Source organism: Hydractinia symbiolongicarpus, chromosome 13 (genome assembly GCF_029227915.1).
Source record: "Hydractinia symbiolongicarpus strain clone_291-10 chromosome 13, HSymV2.1, whole genome shotgun sequence".
In the NCBI taxonomy this organism is placed as follows: domain Eukaryota; kingdom Metazoa; phylum Cnidaria; class Hydrozoa; order Anthoathecata; family Hydractiniidae; genus Hydractinia; species Hydractinia symbiolongicarpus.
Genome location: NC_079887.1, coordinates 22,017,034 through 22,035,587, shown reverse-complemented (window position 1 = coordinate 22,035,587; position 18,554 = coordinate 22,017,034). Strand labels below are relative to the sequence as shown.

At 32.3% G+C, this 18,554-nt stretch overlaps 2 protein-coding genes across 2 annotated transcripts; one reads left to right on the top strand and one right to left on the bottom strand.

Moving 5' to 3' along the window:
- The first annotated feature begins 1,860 nt into the window (after window positions 1-1,860).
- Window positions 1,861-6,697, top strand: LOC130624064 (uncharacterized). The gene is made up of 10 exons (XM_057439634.1): window positions 1,861-3,168; window positions 3,515-3,702; window positions 3,918-4,029; window positions 4,113-4,229; window positions 4,295-4,397; window positions 4,600-4,882; window positions 5,449-5,506; window positions 5,627-5,751; window positions 6,008-6,088; window positions 6,305-6,697. The coding sequence occupies exons 1-10, from the start codon at window positions 1,942-1,944 to the stop codon at window positions 6,483-6,485; spliced, it is 2,475 nt and encodes an 824-aa protein (XP_057295617.1). The 5' UTR covers window positions 1,861-1,941; the 3' UTR covers window positions 6,486-6,697.
- A 638-nt stretch (window positions 6,698-7,335) lies between these two features.
- LOC130624066 (serine/threonine-protein phosphatase 4 catalytic subunit) lies at window positions 7,336-18,554 on the bottom strand. Its single transcript, XM_057439636.1, has 13 exons — window positions 18,456-18,554; window positions 17,639-17,710; window positions 14,229-14,280; window positions 13,923-13,973; window positions 13,414-13,515; window positions 12,985-13,047; window positions 12,797-12,907; window positions 12,672-12,722; window positions 12,280-12,355; window positions 11,495-11,562; window positions 11,083-11,204; window positions 8,855-8,933; window positions 7,336-7,988 (listed from the first exon to the last, which is right to left on the bottom strand). Exons 1-13 carry the CDS (start codon window positions 18,479-18,481, stop codon window positions 7,938-7,940), a joined length of 924 nt encoding a protein of 307 aa, XP_057295619.1. The 5' UTR covers window positions 18,482-18,554; the 3' UTR covers window positions 7,336-7,937.

Sequence of the window (18,554 nt, the reverse complement as noted above, 5' to 3'; positions counted from 1 at the left end):
GAATATATCAGCGTGAAAATTTGTAGCAGAGGAATTGAAAGATTATTGGTAAACCACAGGGAAAAAATATGAAAGAGATGGACATAACAATATCATCAACAATGCTTGTCCACTTTGACTAGCAGGAAATACACATCTGGAATAATAGCGATATTCTTCCTGCTACGGATACACGAAATAGAAAATTCGAATTCTTTTTATTAAATTTCTTTCTAGGGGCGAATCTCCGTAAACAAAAGGACTCGCTGCGATTAACGATCGACGAATTTCATTCATTTTTTCCACGAACTAACGGCCTGTCACTAAATTTCCAATAAGCTTGTGCTGCCTGTACGCAAAAGAGTTCGTGCCACGGACACCAAAAATACCAAGAGCGATATATTTTATTTACTTTCTTTGGATGGCTTAATATCCGTGGAATTGGCAGGACGGACAAGCCGTGGATTTTTTTATTTTGGGGTTACAACGAGCTTACGACGAATGTCATATATTAATGTATCTATTAATAAAAAGATTATCGGTCAATACTCAGGAAAACTCTTTTTACCTTCGTTTAAAATTTAATATGAAAAAACTGGGGAAGTTTAAATTTTGGATAGTCTAGTATTTGTATGTGTAAACCCTAACGGAAAATTTCATATACCAGAGTAGCGTTGACACTGGTGCGACCGCTGTGTGCTTTTTTCTTCTGAAAATATCTTTATTAAGGCGGTTCCCCTAGAAAAAATGTCTAAATTTCAAGAATTGTCTTTTACCTGTTTTCAGACGAAAAATTTATCTTATAAAACGATGGTAAGTAGCGCTAATTATAAATTTAGGTTTTTATTGCGCAATCTGGCACTTTTTCCAACCAACCGCAAATATAAGTGCATAGCAACGCCAATAGCAACCATTTTCGCATTTTTATACAGCTTTCTTGCCCCTCCGTCAATTTTTACCAATAGCTATATGATACTTTAGGGCCTCCTAAGTCCATATATGACAGTTCTGAATATTAAATGTGGTGTTCTACACACAGTCAGAAAGCTGTCTTAACGATGCACCCTCCGAAGTGAACTTGTCAGAGTTTACTTGTCATCAGTTAGACTTAAGACTTTTGTCGATGCACAAGTCAAGAATGTCCATAAAATAATCTTCAAACAAGTTCAAAATCCACGCGAAACAAGAATTCGCAAGATTGAAGCACACACACTTTACAGTTTCCTCTGTCATTGCACCTAGCGTAATGAAACCGATTTTCAAATCGAAGTTTTGTCTTTCAGTTATTTTGTCGAGATATTGCTTGTTTTTCCCTGTTTCTTTCGATTAAAAATACCGCATCAGTTCTCTGGAAGAGGAGTCAGCCTTGCGAAAATGCGCTTCAATCAATCCATACACGTGGCCCTTGAAGAACATACGCTGCCAAAAAGGCAGTAGAAATATCGCATGTGATTCAGTTATTTGGTTAGGCGACGAGCAGCAAAATGTCATATTTTGCCTACACTTTTCGTAGCAACGGGTAGCCATGGCAACCAATCAATGAAATTTTTGACTTAATTTTGTCGTACCGTCACATACTATGATATCCTCATCAAATATCTTCAGAAAAGACAATCCTCTGCGATATATTTTTTCATTCTTAAATGTTGCACAAAAATGGTATAAGTAAGTCGCATATATTTCTTTTCCTAAGATAGCTTTTTCGTTAGGGTGAATAAAAAATTAAAAATTAATATTCTAAGTCAAAATCATATTGGTATCTTTAACATTTTAGAATTTATTATAAAATATAATGTTTCCATGAATAGATGCTGTATTAAATCTATAAAAGTTAATAAAATATTTATTTCAAATTTAACGAATGCTCTTTTTGATTTTTTTAAGAATAAACATTTTAATATGATGTAAACTCTCGACATTGTGTAGAACGCGTAAAAAATTGTCGAGTGACAGTGGTTCAAGATGGCTGAGGTAGTTCTGACAAAGTGTTGTGTTTTAGACACTGATTCACAAAAAGTTAAACTTTCGTTCAAGTTAGACCATTACTCGAAGCTAAAAAAACGTGTTATTTCAAAATGTTTTTATTTCTGTGGTCACACTTGGAAGTTACAAGTAACTAAAAAGGATGGACATCTTGGAATGTTTTTACGTTGGTATGGAATGACCACAACCGAAGAGTATCCAGAGAAATTTAATTGCAAAACTGTTTTAAAGTTTTCTGTTTTAAATAAATTTGATCCTGAAAATTCTGTATCGGAGGGAACATCGAAGAACTACGATGTCTTTGAACATCTTCATGGAGGTATTGGCTACAGTAAAATTATAAAAACAAGCGAATTAGAGCAGATATCTGGGTACTTATATGATGACAAAATATACCTGCAACTTCTTTTAAAAGTTAAATCAACCACGTATTGGGACACCATTCAGTGTGATAATGTAGCTGAAGGTGATCATTTCACTGGATTCAAATTTCCATTCTACGGTACAAAATGGTCCGTTGTGTTTTTTCCTAATGGCGAAAAAGATGAAAGCAAGTCTGAGAAGAACGTTGAAGAGAAAAACGATGATCCAAAAGAGGAATTAAAAATGGCTTCAATTTATTTGAACAGGGAAGTAACTCCTAAGCACGAGCTTCTGCGTCACAATGTGTCCTTTAAAGTTTCTGTGACTGGGGGTCATACCTTTACGCTTGAACAGCATTTTCATAATAATGATTCGAACACCTACGGGTCACCTTCCTTTATGACGGTAGCTGCTTTAAAGGAATTAACTTCTAGCAATATGGTGGAAGTGTCTGTTACGTTCTTAAATATCGTAGCATATTCATATTTTGCGTATAATTTTGATGGTGATGATGAAGAGAAAATTTCGTTTGAAGAAGGATTTCACTTTCATGATCATTGTAACATTCCCTGGAATTTTTCGTTAGGGCACAGTGCCCAAACGGGGGATGATCCGTTTTATGCTTACCTACAGCTTTTTAATAAAAATACAGAGAATGAAAGGCGAAAAGGAAAACAAAAAGATCGAATCTTTCATGTAAGTTGGCTTGTTGATATCTTGAGTCCAACAGATATTGAAGAAAGTATCACGTTTATGTCGCATACTAAAAGACAAGTTCGTGACGCGATTTTCAGCGCCTCAAACCAGACCGATGCTGTGGAATTTCCGATTTCCATTGATGAGGTAAGATCTTACACCAGTTGTAAAGAATAACAAATTATAAAGTAACAAACCTAGTGCCGGTTGATTGTTTACACGGTCTGTTAAAAGAAGTAAATCCTACACCGAGCCTAAGAGGATATTCTTTTATCCTAACAAAAACAAGATGCAGAGGTAGGAGGCGGTGGTTAGTGACTGATGATTCTATTATATTCCGTATGTCTTCGTTCCAAGGAAATATTTTGTAGTTGTTTAAGGAGATAGATTGTTTAATAATTTTTTTGCCTTTTTACGGTGCATGTTAGTAGATTTGAGAAATAGAGCTTGGGCTCGAGGTTGTTGTGACATTTCCCTGTTTATGTATTTGTAGATGAGAAAAAGCCGCGATTTATTAGTTGATAATTTGGGGAACCTTTGCGTTCGAGTATCGGTGTTGTGTTGTAACCATGTCAAACAGATCCCACCGGAGGAGATCACGAAGCTATACAATGACATCTGGCACTATCGAAGTCAGAAATGTAAAGAACAAAGAGAAGAGGTTAACAAGGAAGAACAAGGGTAAGTCCTCTTAGATTCTCTCCACAGCAGGAATCGTTTTCGTTTAACTATTTCTAGAAGTGCCTCCATTATTGTAGCTTCACATTAAAGTAGCTTTGATTTGCCCAAGGTCAAGTTTTATTTTTCGATGGTCAGATTTCGACTTAAGAACATCTAGCCAACCCTGTTTACTTGATGCAGCATTGTATATATGGTTTAAAGTGTTTATTTCTCAGGGAAAAGTTTGACGTAAATGTAAACGAAAATGAAGTTCTTGTACAATCACTTTTCGATCATATTGATTCTTATGAGCGATATATCAAGGATCTGGAGAACAATCCTTTGCAAGTAAAAAATATATATTCTATTGTAGTTATTTTCGGTAGTTGTCTTTTCCTTGTTTACGTCAATTTTTTTGTATACTGTTCCAGGCAAAAGCGATTCATGAGGAGACGAGCACATCAATTCTAAAGGAAAAAAGTCGGCCATCTTTAACAGACTGTGAGCACTTAGTGATACTGGCCAAACATGTAAAGAAGATCATCCAGGTAAGGAAATTAGTAATTCCTCGTTCGTTCGTTCGTCTCTTAATTCCATAATTTTCTTTTTTTAGACTTTACCGCTATCGATCGTAAATATTATACCTGCTGGTGCGTTTGGCCACGGAACTATTGTTGCTAACTTTTATCAGTTAGACTTTATTGTCCAACTTGCAGGTCAGAGTCGTGTTTATATCCGGGTTCATATTCTAAAAAATATGTAATTCACTTATTTCAACGTTGTGCAAAATTAACGGTGCAGCGATTTATGTAATTTATTGTTTTTGGTATGTCAGAGCGTAAAACTTGGTTTCAACTGAACATAGTATATATTTAACGCAATGACGAGACTTCTCAGACATATTATTCATATGTTTAGATTATACGGAACAAAGCAACCGCATGCCTCTTCTTTTAAACATCATCAAAGAGAGGATAAAAGAACATTGCTCCACAAATCCATCTGATATGTCGATCAAACGATGTGATTCTAACACACCTTTACTATATGCCCATCGATTTTATGTAACCGGAAATGCGTTGCTTCTTAAATTGGGAGAAGTGAATGTTACCATTTTGTTGTCAAGAGCGTTAGATTATTACGGTAACTATGAAGATGTCTACAAAAAAGCGTCAAAAGCGAAAAAATTGACCATGCACAGGTAAATACCGTTCCCATTTGATACCAATATATCAATATTTTCTTCTTAATTGCCAGTTTTCGATAGGAATTAATAATTTCCGAATCCGTTTTTTCTCTACTCTTTTCTGCTCTATCATGGATCTCCATTGTAGATATATTCGCGCTACACAATAAGACTTCGTGCAGTATATGAAGTATTCTACAATGTCCTTCAGCAAAATAAGCTTCAGGCCACCTTTGTTCCCAGGGATTTTCGCCTTTTTGGTATGAGCTCACATTAAAAAAGCAACAAATCTTAAAACGAGGGTTGCTCTAGGCTGAAAAATCATTGTTAGTTTGAATAAGAAGGAAAGAAATAGCCTGGGAAATGATATTTTTACAAGTGTCTTTGAGTATCATTAAGCAGATATTCAGCAAGGTAAAATCGAATATCCGTAATTATTCAGTCGAGCTTGTGATATTCGACGACGCGCAGGGCAGTCAAATATAAGCAAAAAAGTTATTGTCTTTACGTTTAGGTCTGTGCAGTTTTTTTATACAAAATATAGATACATATAATATGTAGTATTATTAAAATATTTTTAGGTTTATTATCATATCCTCTGAAAGGCAAACGGAGTTCATTGATCGACAAACAGATTTAGTGAGAAAGTTTTGTATATGTTAGCTACCCTGGCTTTCTCATTACTTTCTTTAATTTCGACAGTTTCTATGTAAAATTTCGCTTCTTCCACCGCCATCTTACATGTTTTTTTTCTTCTAGTGCAAAGATTTAATTTGTGTAGTCAAAGCGTGGTCAAACCGAATAAAGTGGAAAGATGCTGATAGCAGGCCAAGTTCCTATCTACTGTCCCTGCTTTTAATTCACGCATATGAGAGCACGGAAAAGTAAGTATGTTATAACTTGTTTGTCAAGTGGAGACTCCATATATGACTACACGAAATCAGTTTGTAAAAGTTTTTAAAATAGTAACTATCGCTTCGGTTAAGTTTACGCGTTGTTTTTTAAATTAGATAAAAGGAATGGAAGATTACGCAATGTAGAACACTGGCATAGAAAGCCATTTATTAACTTCTTTTGTGACAAAACATTGGTTTTACGTAACATAATCAAGGGACAATTAATTTATTTGATTTTTTGTAGACTCAGCATAGCTAAAACACCATCTTTCGAAAAAGAAGTACTCACGGAGTTTGGAATTAACGTGTTAGATGAATATTTATAGTAAGTATAATTTTTCAGAGCAGATTTTTTATAGCAGAGAGAGCAGTGGAATTCCTGTCTTTTATAAACAAAACGCAGTATTAGGGAAGGGGCGGGGGCATGCAATATACACAGGTAATGGCGACGGTCTTCAGCTGTAAGTTGCGTTTGAAAGCAATTACTATTTTAGATGAGGTCTAAGACTGATACAGGGAAATGAATTCATTTTATTTTTAGCGTTGAGTGGAATCACTTTTACAATCCAGACGATTATCCTATTAAAAGAGAAGAAACATTTCGACATCCTGTAATACGTGATCCCGCCTTACCGTATCATAACGTTTGTGACACTGGAATCGGGAACTGGAAACAATTCCGACAAGAAACAGAAGATTGGATTGTTTCGCTAGTTTATTAACGAACGAAAAAACATCTGTTGATGGTAAAAAGCGTAAATTAAAACTTGTCTATTGAACTGCGAGTGAACCACGAAAAAAAAGGGGGTAAAACTTCATGCTTAACAATGACAACTTTTTTTCTTAAATTCTAAAGAAAAAGACAGACAAGAACAATGGACGAAAAGATAGAGACGATATAAATTTCTTTAAAGGGACTACGAAGAGATTTAATAAGCTCATGTCAAAGCAAAATATCAGTCAATCGAAAGTGACGAATTGTATTTGCTAAAAAAATGCTATCTGCTAGCTTTAAGAAGGTATTTAACACATCTAAAAAGATGTTAAAATTATTGTTGTTGCTTCGACTGGCTTATGTACAATAAATTATGTTTTTTATGCAAAATTTCGAAGGATATAACTAGCAAGCTAGTTTAAAAAGTTTGAAGTATATTTTATTAGAAAACTTGCGTTAAAAAAGGGAAGTATTTATATCGAATAAAGTATGAATATCCATTACATGTAGGGAACGTTTTTTGTCATTTTCAGTTATATTTGAATACCTAATACTATATTTAAGATGATTAAACTTTTGTTTTTGTTGTCAGTGATAATAAACTTTTTTCACCGCCATTAGCTTCATTATCGTGCAAAGTCACTAAAGTCGAAAACCAACAGACGTTTCATAGCCTTTTTAACGTATCGTGTCCTCGTTGTGTTTGAGTTAGACAACCAAGCGTTTAGCTTGTGCCCAGAATTGTTGATTTTTTACGATTTCCAGAACCTTCAGAGCAATTAAAATCTACGTGTTCCGCAAAATCAAAGCATACGTTCCGCAAAATATTCAAAAACAGCGAAGCATTACTAGTAAAATTTTTAATATAAAAAATTAAATCTGTACTTGTTTAATCGAGATAAAAACAAATTTACTAGCAATAAATAAATTATCTATAAGCACCTAACGTAAATACTGGTTTGGGATATCGAGTCAAATAATAATACTTCGTTGATCCGATGAGTTTGTTTCGAATGGAAAATATTAGGAATGAAAAATTGAGAGGCTCGGTTAAGACATCAAGGCATGGTTATAAAAAATACTGTAAGTTTAAACGTTCAGGTCAAGAAATTGGGGTTCTCTGTAATATAGCAAAAATGCTTTAAAAAAGAACAAAATTTAGGAAACCAAGTTAACTAATACTACGAAAAAACAAAGTCAATTTTTTCTGCTCACATTTCGTAAAACAGTGTCGGAATTTAGACCCAAGCAGCATGTATAAACAACTTTAAAATCCTTCTAAAAATCTTGCCAATATGAGCGCACCTTTATAATTGATAGCACAAGTGTTATTTTAGCGTTATTAACCAACACGGTGTTCTGTTAACCTACATTCGTCTAGCTGTCCACTTTTCACAAAGTACAATTCACAAAACATCGTTGAACCAAGTTGGCAATCCAAGCCAAGTTAAGTAGTTAATTACAAGAAATAATCGATCTGTGGTCGTTTTGCTGGCATACCTCGGGATTCCTACAATTAAAAAAAATATATCATCACGACCAGCTTTTTTTTGTTACAACTTGATAATAAATACATGTTTTTTTCGTAAGCATGAGAAGTTAAAACCTCGTGTCGACTTTTGACCAATAATAGGATTTAAAAATCATATTTGCTTAAATGTTAGCATAGCAGAGGGAATGTTGCCACTTATTTTTTACATATTCCTCTACGTGCGTGGTTTGTTCCTTCTAAAAATTCACAAAAGCAACCAGTTTTGTTAAAATGCAGAAAAAATTTGACACGTCTAATTTTTAAGCACAAAAATGTTTTAAAAGCAAAAAATTTTCACTCAATCTTTGAACTCCGTATTTTTCAGACTTTGCCTGCAAGTACGAGTGTTCGTTTACTCCGTAAAAAGTTTCATAGCCGAACGCACGATATTGAAAATAAAATGTAAGGTAGCTTTTTAAATTAAGCGGATGTGACCACGAAAAGGTAAAAGAATAAAGGCACAAATATTAAAACAAATGGCAGCGTGTCAGCGGTGGATGAAGCGAGGATTAACATGAAATGTACGCCACTTGTAATGTTATTTCGTTTCTGAGATTATTTGTAGTTTGGTTACAAAGGTTTTTAATACAAGCATATTGACGGAAGAGAAAAATGTTCTTTAAGAACACTAGCCAATAGTTAAAAAGTTCTGATAGTTTAGAATTATTGATATTCCTGACGTTCGGGTCATCAAAAATTTCAAACAAATTGCGCATCTGTGGACAGATTACCTCAAGCAAAATATTCAACTGACTATACACGAAATTTATTCACACCATATGCAAGTTTTAAAGTTGCGCATAGTGATGTCTGCTATGTACAGGTTTGATTAGAAATGTCTCTACCTGTGGCGCAGCTTCAAATATGGTGAAATCTTTCTTTAAATGTTCGTCTAACTCAAGTATCGCAGCTACGTTACCGCATCTAAACCAAACCAGTATTATTGCTAAGCATTTTAACAGCTTCGTTGTATCACCCTATATCCTCAGTATTTTGAAGCCTATAAAATACTTATTTCGATATTGAATTATTATGCTTCGCAGAGTAACAGTAAACAATACCTAATAACCTTTCCCGAATTTCATATATTATAAAAATTATGACGTCATCCAAAATTTTATAATGGTTCTATGCTGTTGAAATAAGGATATTCAAATAGAATAATAAATTATCGTGACAAAAATTAGATTTTTAAAGCAATATAATATTCTGGTTGAATTTTATTTATAATAAACGATATAATTATTAATAAGAATTTCATAAATTATAATAATTATGACGTCATCCAAAATTTTATAATGGTTCTATGCTGTTGAAATAAGCATATTCAAATAGAATAATAAATTATCGTGACAAAAATTAGATTTTTAAAAGCAATATAATATTTTGGTTGAATTTTATTTATAATAAACGAAATAATTATTAATAAGAATTTCATAAATTATAATAATTATGACGTCATCCAAAATTTCATAATGGTTCTATGCTGTTGAAATAAGGATATTCAAATAGAATAATAAATTATCGTGACAAAAATTAGATTTTTGAAGCAATATAATATTTTGGTTGAATTTTATTTATAATAAACGATATAATTATTAATAAGAATTTCATAAATTATAATAATTATGACGTCATCCAAAATTTTATAATGGTTCTATGCTGTTGAAATAAGAATATTCAAATAGAATAATAAATTATCGTGACAAAAATCAGATTTTTAAAGCAATATAATATTTTGGTTGAATTTTATTTATAATAAACGAAATAATTATTAATAAGAATTTCATAAATTATAATAATTATGACGTCATCCAAAATTTTATAATGGTTCCGTTCTTCAAATTAGGATATTCAGATAGAATAATAAATTATCGTGACAAAAATTAGATTTTTAAAGCAATATAATATTTTGGTTAAATTTTATTTATAATAAACGAAATAATTATTATTAAACAAAATAATTATTTTGAAAACGAGGCTATTCTTAGAAAGTTCATCTATAAAGAGTTTGACCGTAACTTTCAGCTGACGATTGAGGCACTTAACGAACAAAAAAATTACGAAATTAGGTAATTTGTTCAACCTCTCAATAAGATACTTAGGGATAAGAATCATTTTTAGTATCAACCTCTTCAATTGAGTTTGGCATAATTAGGAAATCCGGGAAAGGTCTATTGGCCCAAATTTTAACGACTTAAATGTTCCTCGTCCTAACTATTTTAGTTAGAAATGATGAAATAATGAGCAGCAAAGTTTGAGATCACACTCACAAGGACGTATAATGGCAATTGTTGAAGCATTTATGTTATGTGATACTTATAAGCGTATTTAGGTGAGTTAGGACATATCATTTATGTTATGTGATACTTATCAGCGTATTTAGGTGAGTTAGGACATATCATTTATGTTATGGGATACTTATCAGCGTATTTAGGTGAGTTAGGACATATCATTTATGTTATGGGATACTTATCAGCGTATTTAGGTGAGTTAGGACATATCATTTATTTTATGTGATACTTAAAAGAGTATTTAGGCGAGTTAGGACATATCATTTATGTTATGTGATACTTAAAAGCGTATTTAGGTGAGTTAGGACATATCATTTATGTTATGTGATACTTATAAGCGTATTTAGGTGAGTTAGGACATATCATTTATGTTATGTGATACTTATAAGCGTATTTAGGTGAGTTAGGACATATCATTTATGTTATGTGATACTTATAAGCGTATTTAGGTGAGTTAGGACATATCATTTATGTTATGTGGTACTTAAAAGAGTATTTAGGTGAGTTAGGACATATCATTTATGTTATGTGATACTTAAAAGAGTATTTAGGTGAGTTAGGACATATCATTTATGTTATGTGATACTTATAAGCGTATTTAGGTGAGTTAGGACATATCATTTATGTTATGTGATACTTATAAGCGTATTTAGGTGATTTAGGACATGTCAAAGGACAAGCAATGTTTAATGATATATTCAGAATAATTGAAGGCTTTTTGCAATATCTGACACTTCGTGCATAGTGTTTGCGCCACATTTACATCAAGCAACGTATACCTGTAACAATAATTAGGAGCAGACCACACAGTGAGAACTGTCTCGTTGAAATGCCATTTGAAACCTTCCATAACAAGTTGATGTGCACGACATATCAATTCCACGTTGTTCGTAGCGTTGAACTAAAAAATAAAACAATATTACAAAAACGAGAAAAATATTAATAAAACTAAAATGAAATCAGATTTCGTATTTAAAATATTGTTAAAAACACGATGTGGAAAACAAGCATCTAAAACTTTCAGCTTTTAATGGGTTATGTTATGCTCTAAGAAAAATAAATGGATTAACTGTCATTTTCACGAGAAGAAAACCAAAATGGTGTTTGCTCTTTACAGCTGGCACTATATACACAAGATAACAGGCCGTATAGATTTGATAAATAAATAAAAAGATGTAAGAAAATGCAAACCTGTTGAACTACGTCACTTCCAAATAAATAACCAGCACCACGAGGACTTACACCCCAACCCTGTGTATCTAAAAATAAACGTAAACTTATTTAATTACATGCATATAATTAAGTTTTACGTTCTACAAAATTTGGATATGGGCATGTTTTTTATTCTACACACTTTTCTTTAGGATTGTCAAATTTCTAACCAGGCTGGTTATTTTTCTTATTTCTCTGTTGTTCTAAACAATAGACCTATTTTTTTCAACCTGGCAGTCCAGTCTGATACTCTCATAGAACATATTGTTATATAAAAATCCACAAGTTTCCGGCTGTTAAAAAATAGTTAAAGGCATTTCGTCCTTCATTAACATCAAACTCTATGTCCCAATAAGATTTCTCGGGGAAATCGTCATCTTTATCCTTGATCATTTTCGGGTAGGTAGTCACTGACTTATATGTCTCTTCACATTAGAGCTGGCGGAATATCAGCAAAAGCAAATATTATTTCTGTTACTAAGATATATAAACAAAGTGCTGACAGGGTCAAAGATCGGTAAATGACTGGTAAAACACAATGACTGCTTATTCCCAAATTAGAAGCAGCTCTAAAAATTAAATTACGCAACAATTTAATTTCGCGAATGACAAAATTGACAAACACTTGCAAGAACATTTTTTTCGCGAATGGCGATAGTGGTAATTCGAGAAAAGCATAAAATTTTTGCAAAAATGCGAAACTTATATCTCGTAAGGTCATTTATAAATTTATTTCTAAAAAAGTGGTGGAAAATAAATTCTACCTTCTGGATCAGACCATAATAAGTCACACATAGGTCCATCGTGGGGGACTTCTTGTTTTCGATCTAAAGTTCGAATCTAAAACAACAAAAAAAAGTCATCCACGTGTTAAATATTAACAGGTAGCTTTACTTGTGGTTCTTCTAGAGTTGTCACCAAGGTAAGCACACCAAAAACCCCTAGGTATACAACCAAAAAAATGCAAAGACTTCCACACTGTTACACTTGTTTTCTATAGAAAATAATAACTGCTGTAATTGTAACCCTGAGCAAACTATTTCAACTTCCATTTTTAATATTGCAGACGTAAACTTAATATACTGTATTGCATAAACTATAAAATAATTTTCACGAACGGTGCCTACAATAAATAGATTACTTATATTCACCCAACCTGATCTAATGTTGTTATCGATGGAGATAAACCACCATGGACACAGAATATCTAAAAAATAATAATGAAAATTAAATAAAAAGAGAAAATGAAATGTTGAATGACAAGGATGAATGAAAACATACTTTGTCATCAATAATGGCGGACAAACTTAAATAATCAAACACTTCAGTGCAGTATCTCCAAACTGTAACTGAACCATATTTACGCACGCATTCATCATAAAAACCATAAACCTAAAATACAACACAAAAAAATAATCCTTATATGTTCCCTAGAGAAACAAATGTACTAACAACTAATTCGGCTATACCTGGGTTATTTGTCGACTTTCATGGTTACCACGGATTAACGTTATTCTGTCTGGATATCTTACCTGTGAAATCGAAGAGAAACATTTGAACATTACACTCATTTTACACAACTGGTCGCAACACCAGAATAATAGTGGAAAGGAGGGTCGAGCTTGAAGGGCATAATTTCAAGCAATCAGGACTGCTGGTTCTTCAGTCTTACATACTCTAAACTGTCAAAGTTTACTTGTCCTTTTTTTTTAAAAACGGACTAAATGTACTAATTTTAGCCGAGAGCAGCACAACCCAATCCCCAATCTTTCATATCTTTCTGAAGAAAGAGTAACCGATTTGATGTTTACATTATCAGTTCCCACAAATTCCCAGCAATAACAGTGAAAAACACAAATAACAAACACTGATAGTTTCTTATCTACTCCTTTATTTACCTTTAATGCCAATAAGAGTAGAAATGTTTCGACACTATAAAATCCCCTGTCAACAAAATCTCCCATAAAGAGATAGTTTGTATCTGGAACATCTCCACCAACCTGTAAAAACGAAAAAAGAAATATCTTTGATGAAAAAGAACAGGACACCTAAGACCAAAGAAAGCAACAAAACTATCAAATATAACAAAGAAAAATCAAGACAAGTTTATGATCCGAAAAAAGATGCTTTATTACATTTTTTACAAAACTATTTGACTATTGAATTCAATCATAACAAAAGATTTACTATCATAGAAAAAATACCAACAGCATCTGCAGTAGTTTTTCTCACCAATTCCTTGCAAACGAGCCGTTTAAGACAATCAAACGAATACATTTGAAAAGATTTATATGTTTATTTAATGCTAGAGATGAACTTTACAGACCAGACCAATATTGAACTAGACAGGAAATTAACAGTATTGTTACAGTGTACACATATCAAAAAAAAAATGTTATAAACTCACTTTAAACAATTCCTTTAAATCATAGAACTGGCCATGGATATCACCACATACCTATAGGAATCATTAAGAAGGGTTTTTTACTAAACTAACGAAGTAACTTCATACAATTATCCCAAAAGTAGAATATAATGTAAACATGTAATTTAACAATGGTGCATATATGGAATATATAGCTGTTCTATACAATTTTTGCTGCGTCAGCAACTAATTGCTAACATGAAATTTTATGAACTTATAATTTGATGCTTTACCACATCGGCATGCACGCGTCAATTAGTAAAGCTTGGAATGTGAGTAAAAACTTACAGTTACTGGAGAATCCACCCTTTGTACATTGCTTTCCTCTATTAATATTTCTCTAAAATAAAAATAAAAATATTTGCGTAAAATCGTCTGGGTTGCGTTTAAACACAAAAATTTTAGACTTAAAATGCATGAGTACCAGAGTTTTTTTTACCATGACATATTTGCTTTTTTGTTAAAATTTTATGGGACTCCAAATATGGTTTTTTTTTGGCTGTCTTGACCTTATTCATTAAAAAATTTTTTTGAACTAGTTGCAGTGTTTTTTATGACATGTGATCCTGTGCAACATATGGTTACATAATTTTTTTGTTTTAAATTGAGAAAAAATTTATTTAAAGAAACACGTTGTTAAATTTACTGATCTATAACCTTTAGACAAGGTCCCCTAAGCTACCCAGTTATTTGTGTTTATCAAACATAGCTGACATATATACAGATTAAAAAAATTAATAGAACAGAACTGCTGAAGTAAGTTTTTTTGAAGAACACTGCTTCATTGCATCCCACGATGATGTAAAAAAACAGAAATTACTGCCTGATTAAAGCTTCTTTTCTTATTAAAGTTCACCCATGTGTAGCACAAACATCAATGCCAAGTGTTTCTTTGTATCAAGGTTTGGGACAAAAAGGTGAGGTAACCGGTTTCAAATTAAGAGTATTCCAACAACGTCCACAGACTGTAGCTTCTTAACCGCACTGCACTTCCATGTTACAAACTTTTAAACGAATGCATGAAAAATTAAATGTCAACCACCTGTGCTTTTGCCACTCTTGTTAGTCTGCTGGGATACACAATATTCAAAGAAAGAGGAAAGACCATTTGGAACTAATCGACAAGTCAGTCTTACCTTTATCAAAGAAGTAATTTAACCTTACTTTTCACGGAAGTTTCTTGCGGAAAAAACGCCTATGTGGGATTAAATGAATATGAGTTTCATCCTTATATAAATAATTGCTACAGGCCTTGGGATCGAGGTTGATACCTAAGTTGCTCGGAAGTTTTTCCTGCAAAAAATTCACGAGAAAACTTGTTTCTTGAATACTTTTTAGCTATTAACTGTAATATGTCAAAATGGTAATTTATTGGGGCAATCTCGGTTCTAATGTTTGTATCAGATTTGTAAGCCGTGTAAATGAGACAAGAGTTGTGTTAGGAAGTTTATGATAACATGTTGATTTGATCTTTTATACTCATTTGAAAAGTTATATGCAGCGCAGTGCAGCATTTTGTACCATCAATAAATTTTACAACTTGCCTTCCACAGTAAATTCTTTTAATATAAAATTTGTACATTATTATTATTCCAAATATTTATAGAGGATTTAGCCACTTCAGTGTTTGACACAATTTTATCAATCTGGGTCTAAATGTTCTAAATGTATACATAAAAGTTATACACTGGCATTGCTTACCCAATTTCCCTTACATGACATGGGTTAACGTGTACATGTGGCAAAGCTAAGCATTTCCGCGATGTGGACCCAACTACGGACTTTGTGATGTTTGGCACAGTGCTTAAAATAAATATTTGACCACTGCTGGTCATTCTTCACGTTGGAAATCCAAAATGGCCAGTCAAATCAAATTTTTCGGAGGTCAAAAAATATATGTGATCCCTTGCGTAACAGTTCTAATCACGAAATATGGTATTTATTCTACTGAAGAGACTCCAACTTAATTAGTTGTTCTACGGGTGAAGTCAATAGTTGCATACGGTCTTTCGGTCAGTGAAATAAAAATATTTTTATAGAGAATGTATGATTGTAGCAACAACAACAACAAAAATATATATAACCACAGAGGAGGGTATTACGACAAGCATATTTTTCTATTTATTTTTCTATCTATTTTCCTATAGCTGTCAAAGGAAAAAGATAAAAATATATTTGCATGCTCAAAAACTTGTTTTAAAAACGTTATGCTGCAAGTATTTTGTCTTGAGTTACACAAGATATACCTGTGTTGTTTAGAAATTTATACAGCAAATTATTTTTCTCCCATTTAAAATAATGAAATAAAACAGAAAAGTTATTTTGATAAATATTTTAGTGTTCTTTCAATGTTTTTTGAGTAGTCTTATAAAAAATCAAAATTTAAGTACAATTTAAGAGCATTTTAGCTAGCATATTTTTAAACATATATAATATGATAACAAAGGTTTTTTACTTGTATTATAACTATTTTATTTATAAAATTTAAACTTTTGTTTAACCCCAGAACTATTTTTGTGATTACAAAATTAGAGCATCGCGAATTTTAGTTTCATCGAACAAGCCACCCCTGGGGATGAGGTTCATACTTTTCTCTCTATCAAAAAATAAATAAACAAATGGTCAAACAGCCTTGTGGTGAAATTGCAGTATTTTAGCTAGCTAGCTACACTAAAACAAAATGCAAAATATCAGAAAGAAATGTGTATGATTCAAAGGGAAATAAATGTGAAGCAAAATATATTTAGATTATTATCTCTTTAAATGACATTTTCATGTGAATGTATGTTAATAATTAAAACACATATACATGGTCGTTCAGCGTTTTTGTTTTTCTTTTAGTAATATTTTGACCTCCTTATTGTAGGTCTTTATCAGACTATAAAAAAAGTTGTCGTTACTAAAGGTTACATGACATTGACAACAAATCGACGTCACTGCAACGACTTTAATCTAGGTACGTGAACATTGGTCTTCAGAATTTCATCGTCACATACTGACCATCATCTAGATTAAGACCATGTTCACTACACGGCTTCATATCCTGCAACTGGATTTCCAGTGCCTTGCGTACCTTATGATCAAATTTATGACACTCTTGTTTTAGCATTTTTACCAGCATTACAAGAACTGGAGTGAAACGAAACTCTTTTGATGTCATTTGATTTGATGTCAATTCAATGATAACCTTTAGTAATGATAACTTTTTGTATAGTCTGATGAAGACCTCCAATAAGGAGGTCGAAATATTACTAAAAGGAAAACAAAAAATGCTGGACAACCATGTATATGTGTTTTAATTACATTATTATCTATTCTTAATGGTAAATAAATAATATTTTTTTTACTTAACAAAATTCGATGGCCAGTCAGACGGTCAATTGAAAAAATTTGGCGGTCAGTGACCGGCCGTTAGTTATAATTAAAGTGGTCCTGACTATACATGGCCAAAACTAGTTTAAAATATTTAATGAATAAGAATATCCAAATGGCAAACAAGTGTCAAGAAAAAACATATATTTAAAAAGCTAATCTGGAGTCACACAAAAGTTAAACAAAAAGTAACGTAAATAAAATCCCTTTAACTGTTACTACAAATCAAACAATTGTTACTGTATGTTCTACACAAAATAGTCCAACGTGTTGCAGCATAGTAAAACACTGAATCAACAAAAACTTTTACCAAAAAAATAGCATACCTTGCTTTAGCGCATAACGATTTAACTTCACATTCCTTTATCACTTCACACCTCCGTAATTGTTCAATTTGTCTAAAAATAGAACACAATCAAATAGTTAAATGTTATAAACAGTGTAGATAAATAAGAAAAAATTTATAACAATATATAACAATTCCTAAATATAATGCATTCATACATAGAACCTGGACACTTATTTATTTTAATAGCAAACGTTCCAAAAAAATTTTTATGTATGTGTTATATATTACACACTAGTTGTTAGTGCATGAAAAATCTATGGTTTTACTCGTCCTATATAAAATCTGCTGCCCAGATTATCATCCGTCCTTAACACAAAGTAGTGGTTTGGCACAAATATTTGCACAAAATACAGCTATTATTATAGTAATAAATATAAGTGCCACATCATTAAAGGGGCTACGGAACGTTTGTTGGTTTTCGACTTTAGTGACTTACACGAAAGTCGTGCTAATGGTGGCGAAAAACAAACTGGCTATTTCTCCAGCATGTATATAATTTACAGACTCAAACATAGATATATCTAGAATTTTTATCTTCTCCAGCCTAGGTCATGTTTTCATCCAGAATGAGTCTCGCTGAAATATTTCTTTCTAATATACTTTTCAAAAAAAAAAAAAATATTGAACCAGCGAGCAAAGTGTGCTGGTCTGTTCATTGAGCAAAACGCATTTTCCGGATTTTTAATATGTGAGCGGGATATACGGAAAGTGAGAATTTTAACCCGTTCATAGCCCCTTTAACCTATTCGCTAGTATGCAAAACACAAATAACTATTAGTTTATAAATGACTTACCTATCTAAGTCACTGCAATCACCCATTGATTTTTCTAATTATACTATGTTTTCAGGTGATTTATGCACCAATTCTTTATGAACACAAACAATATTATAT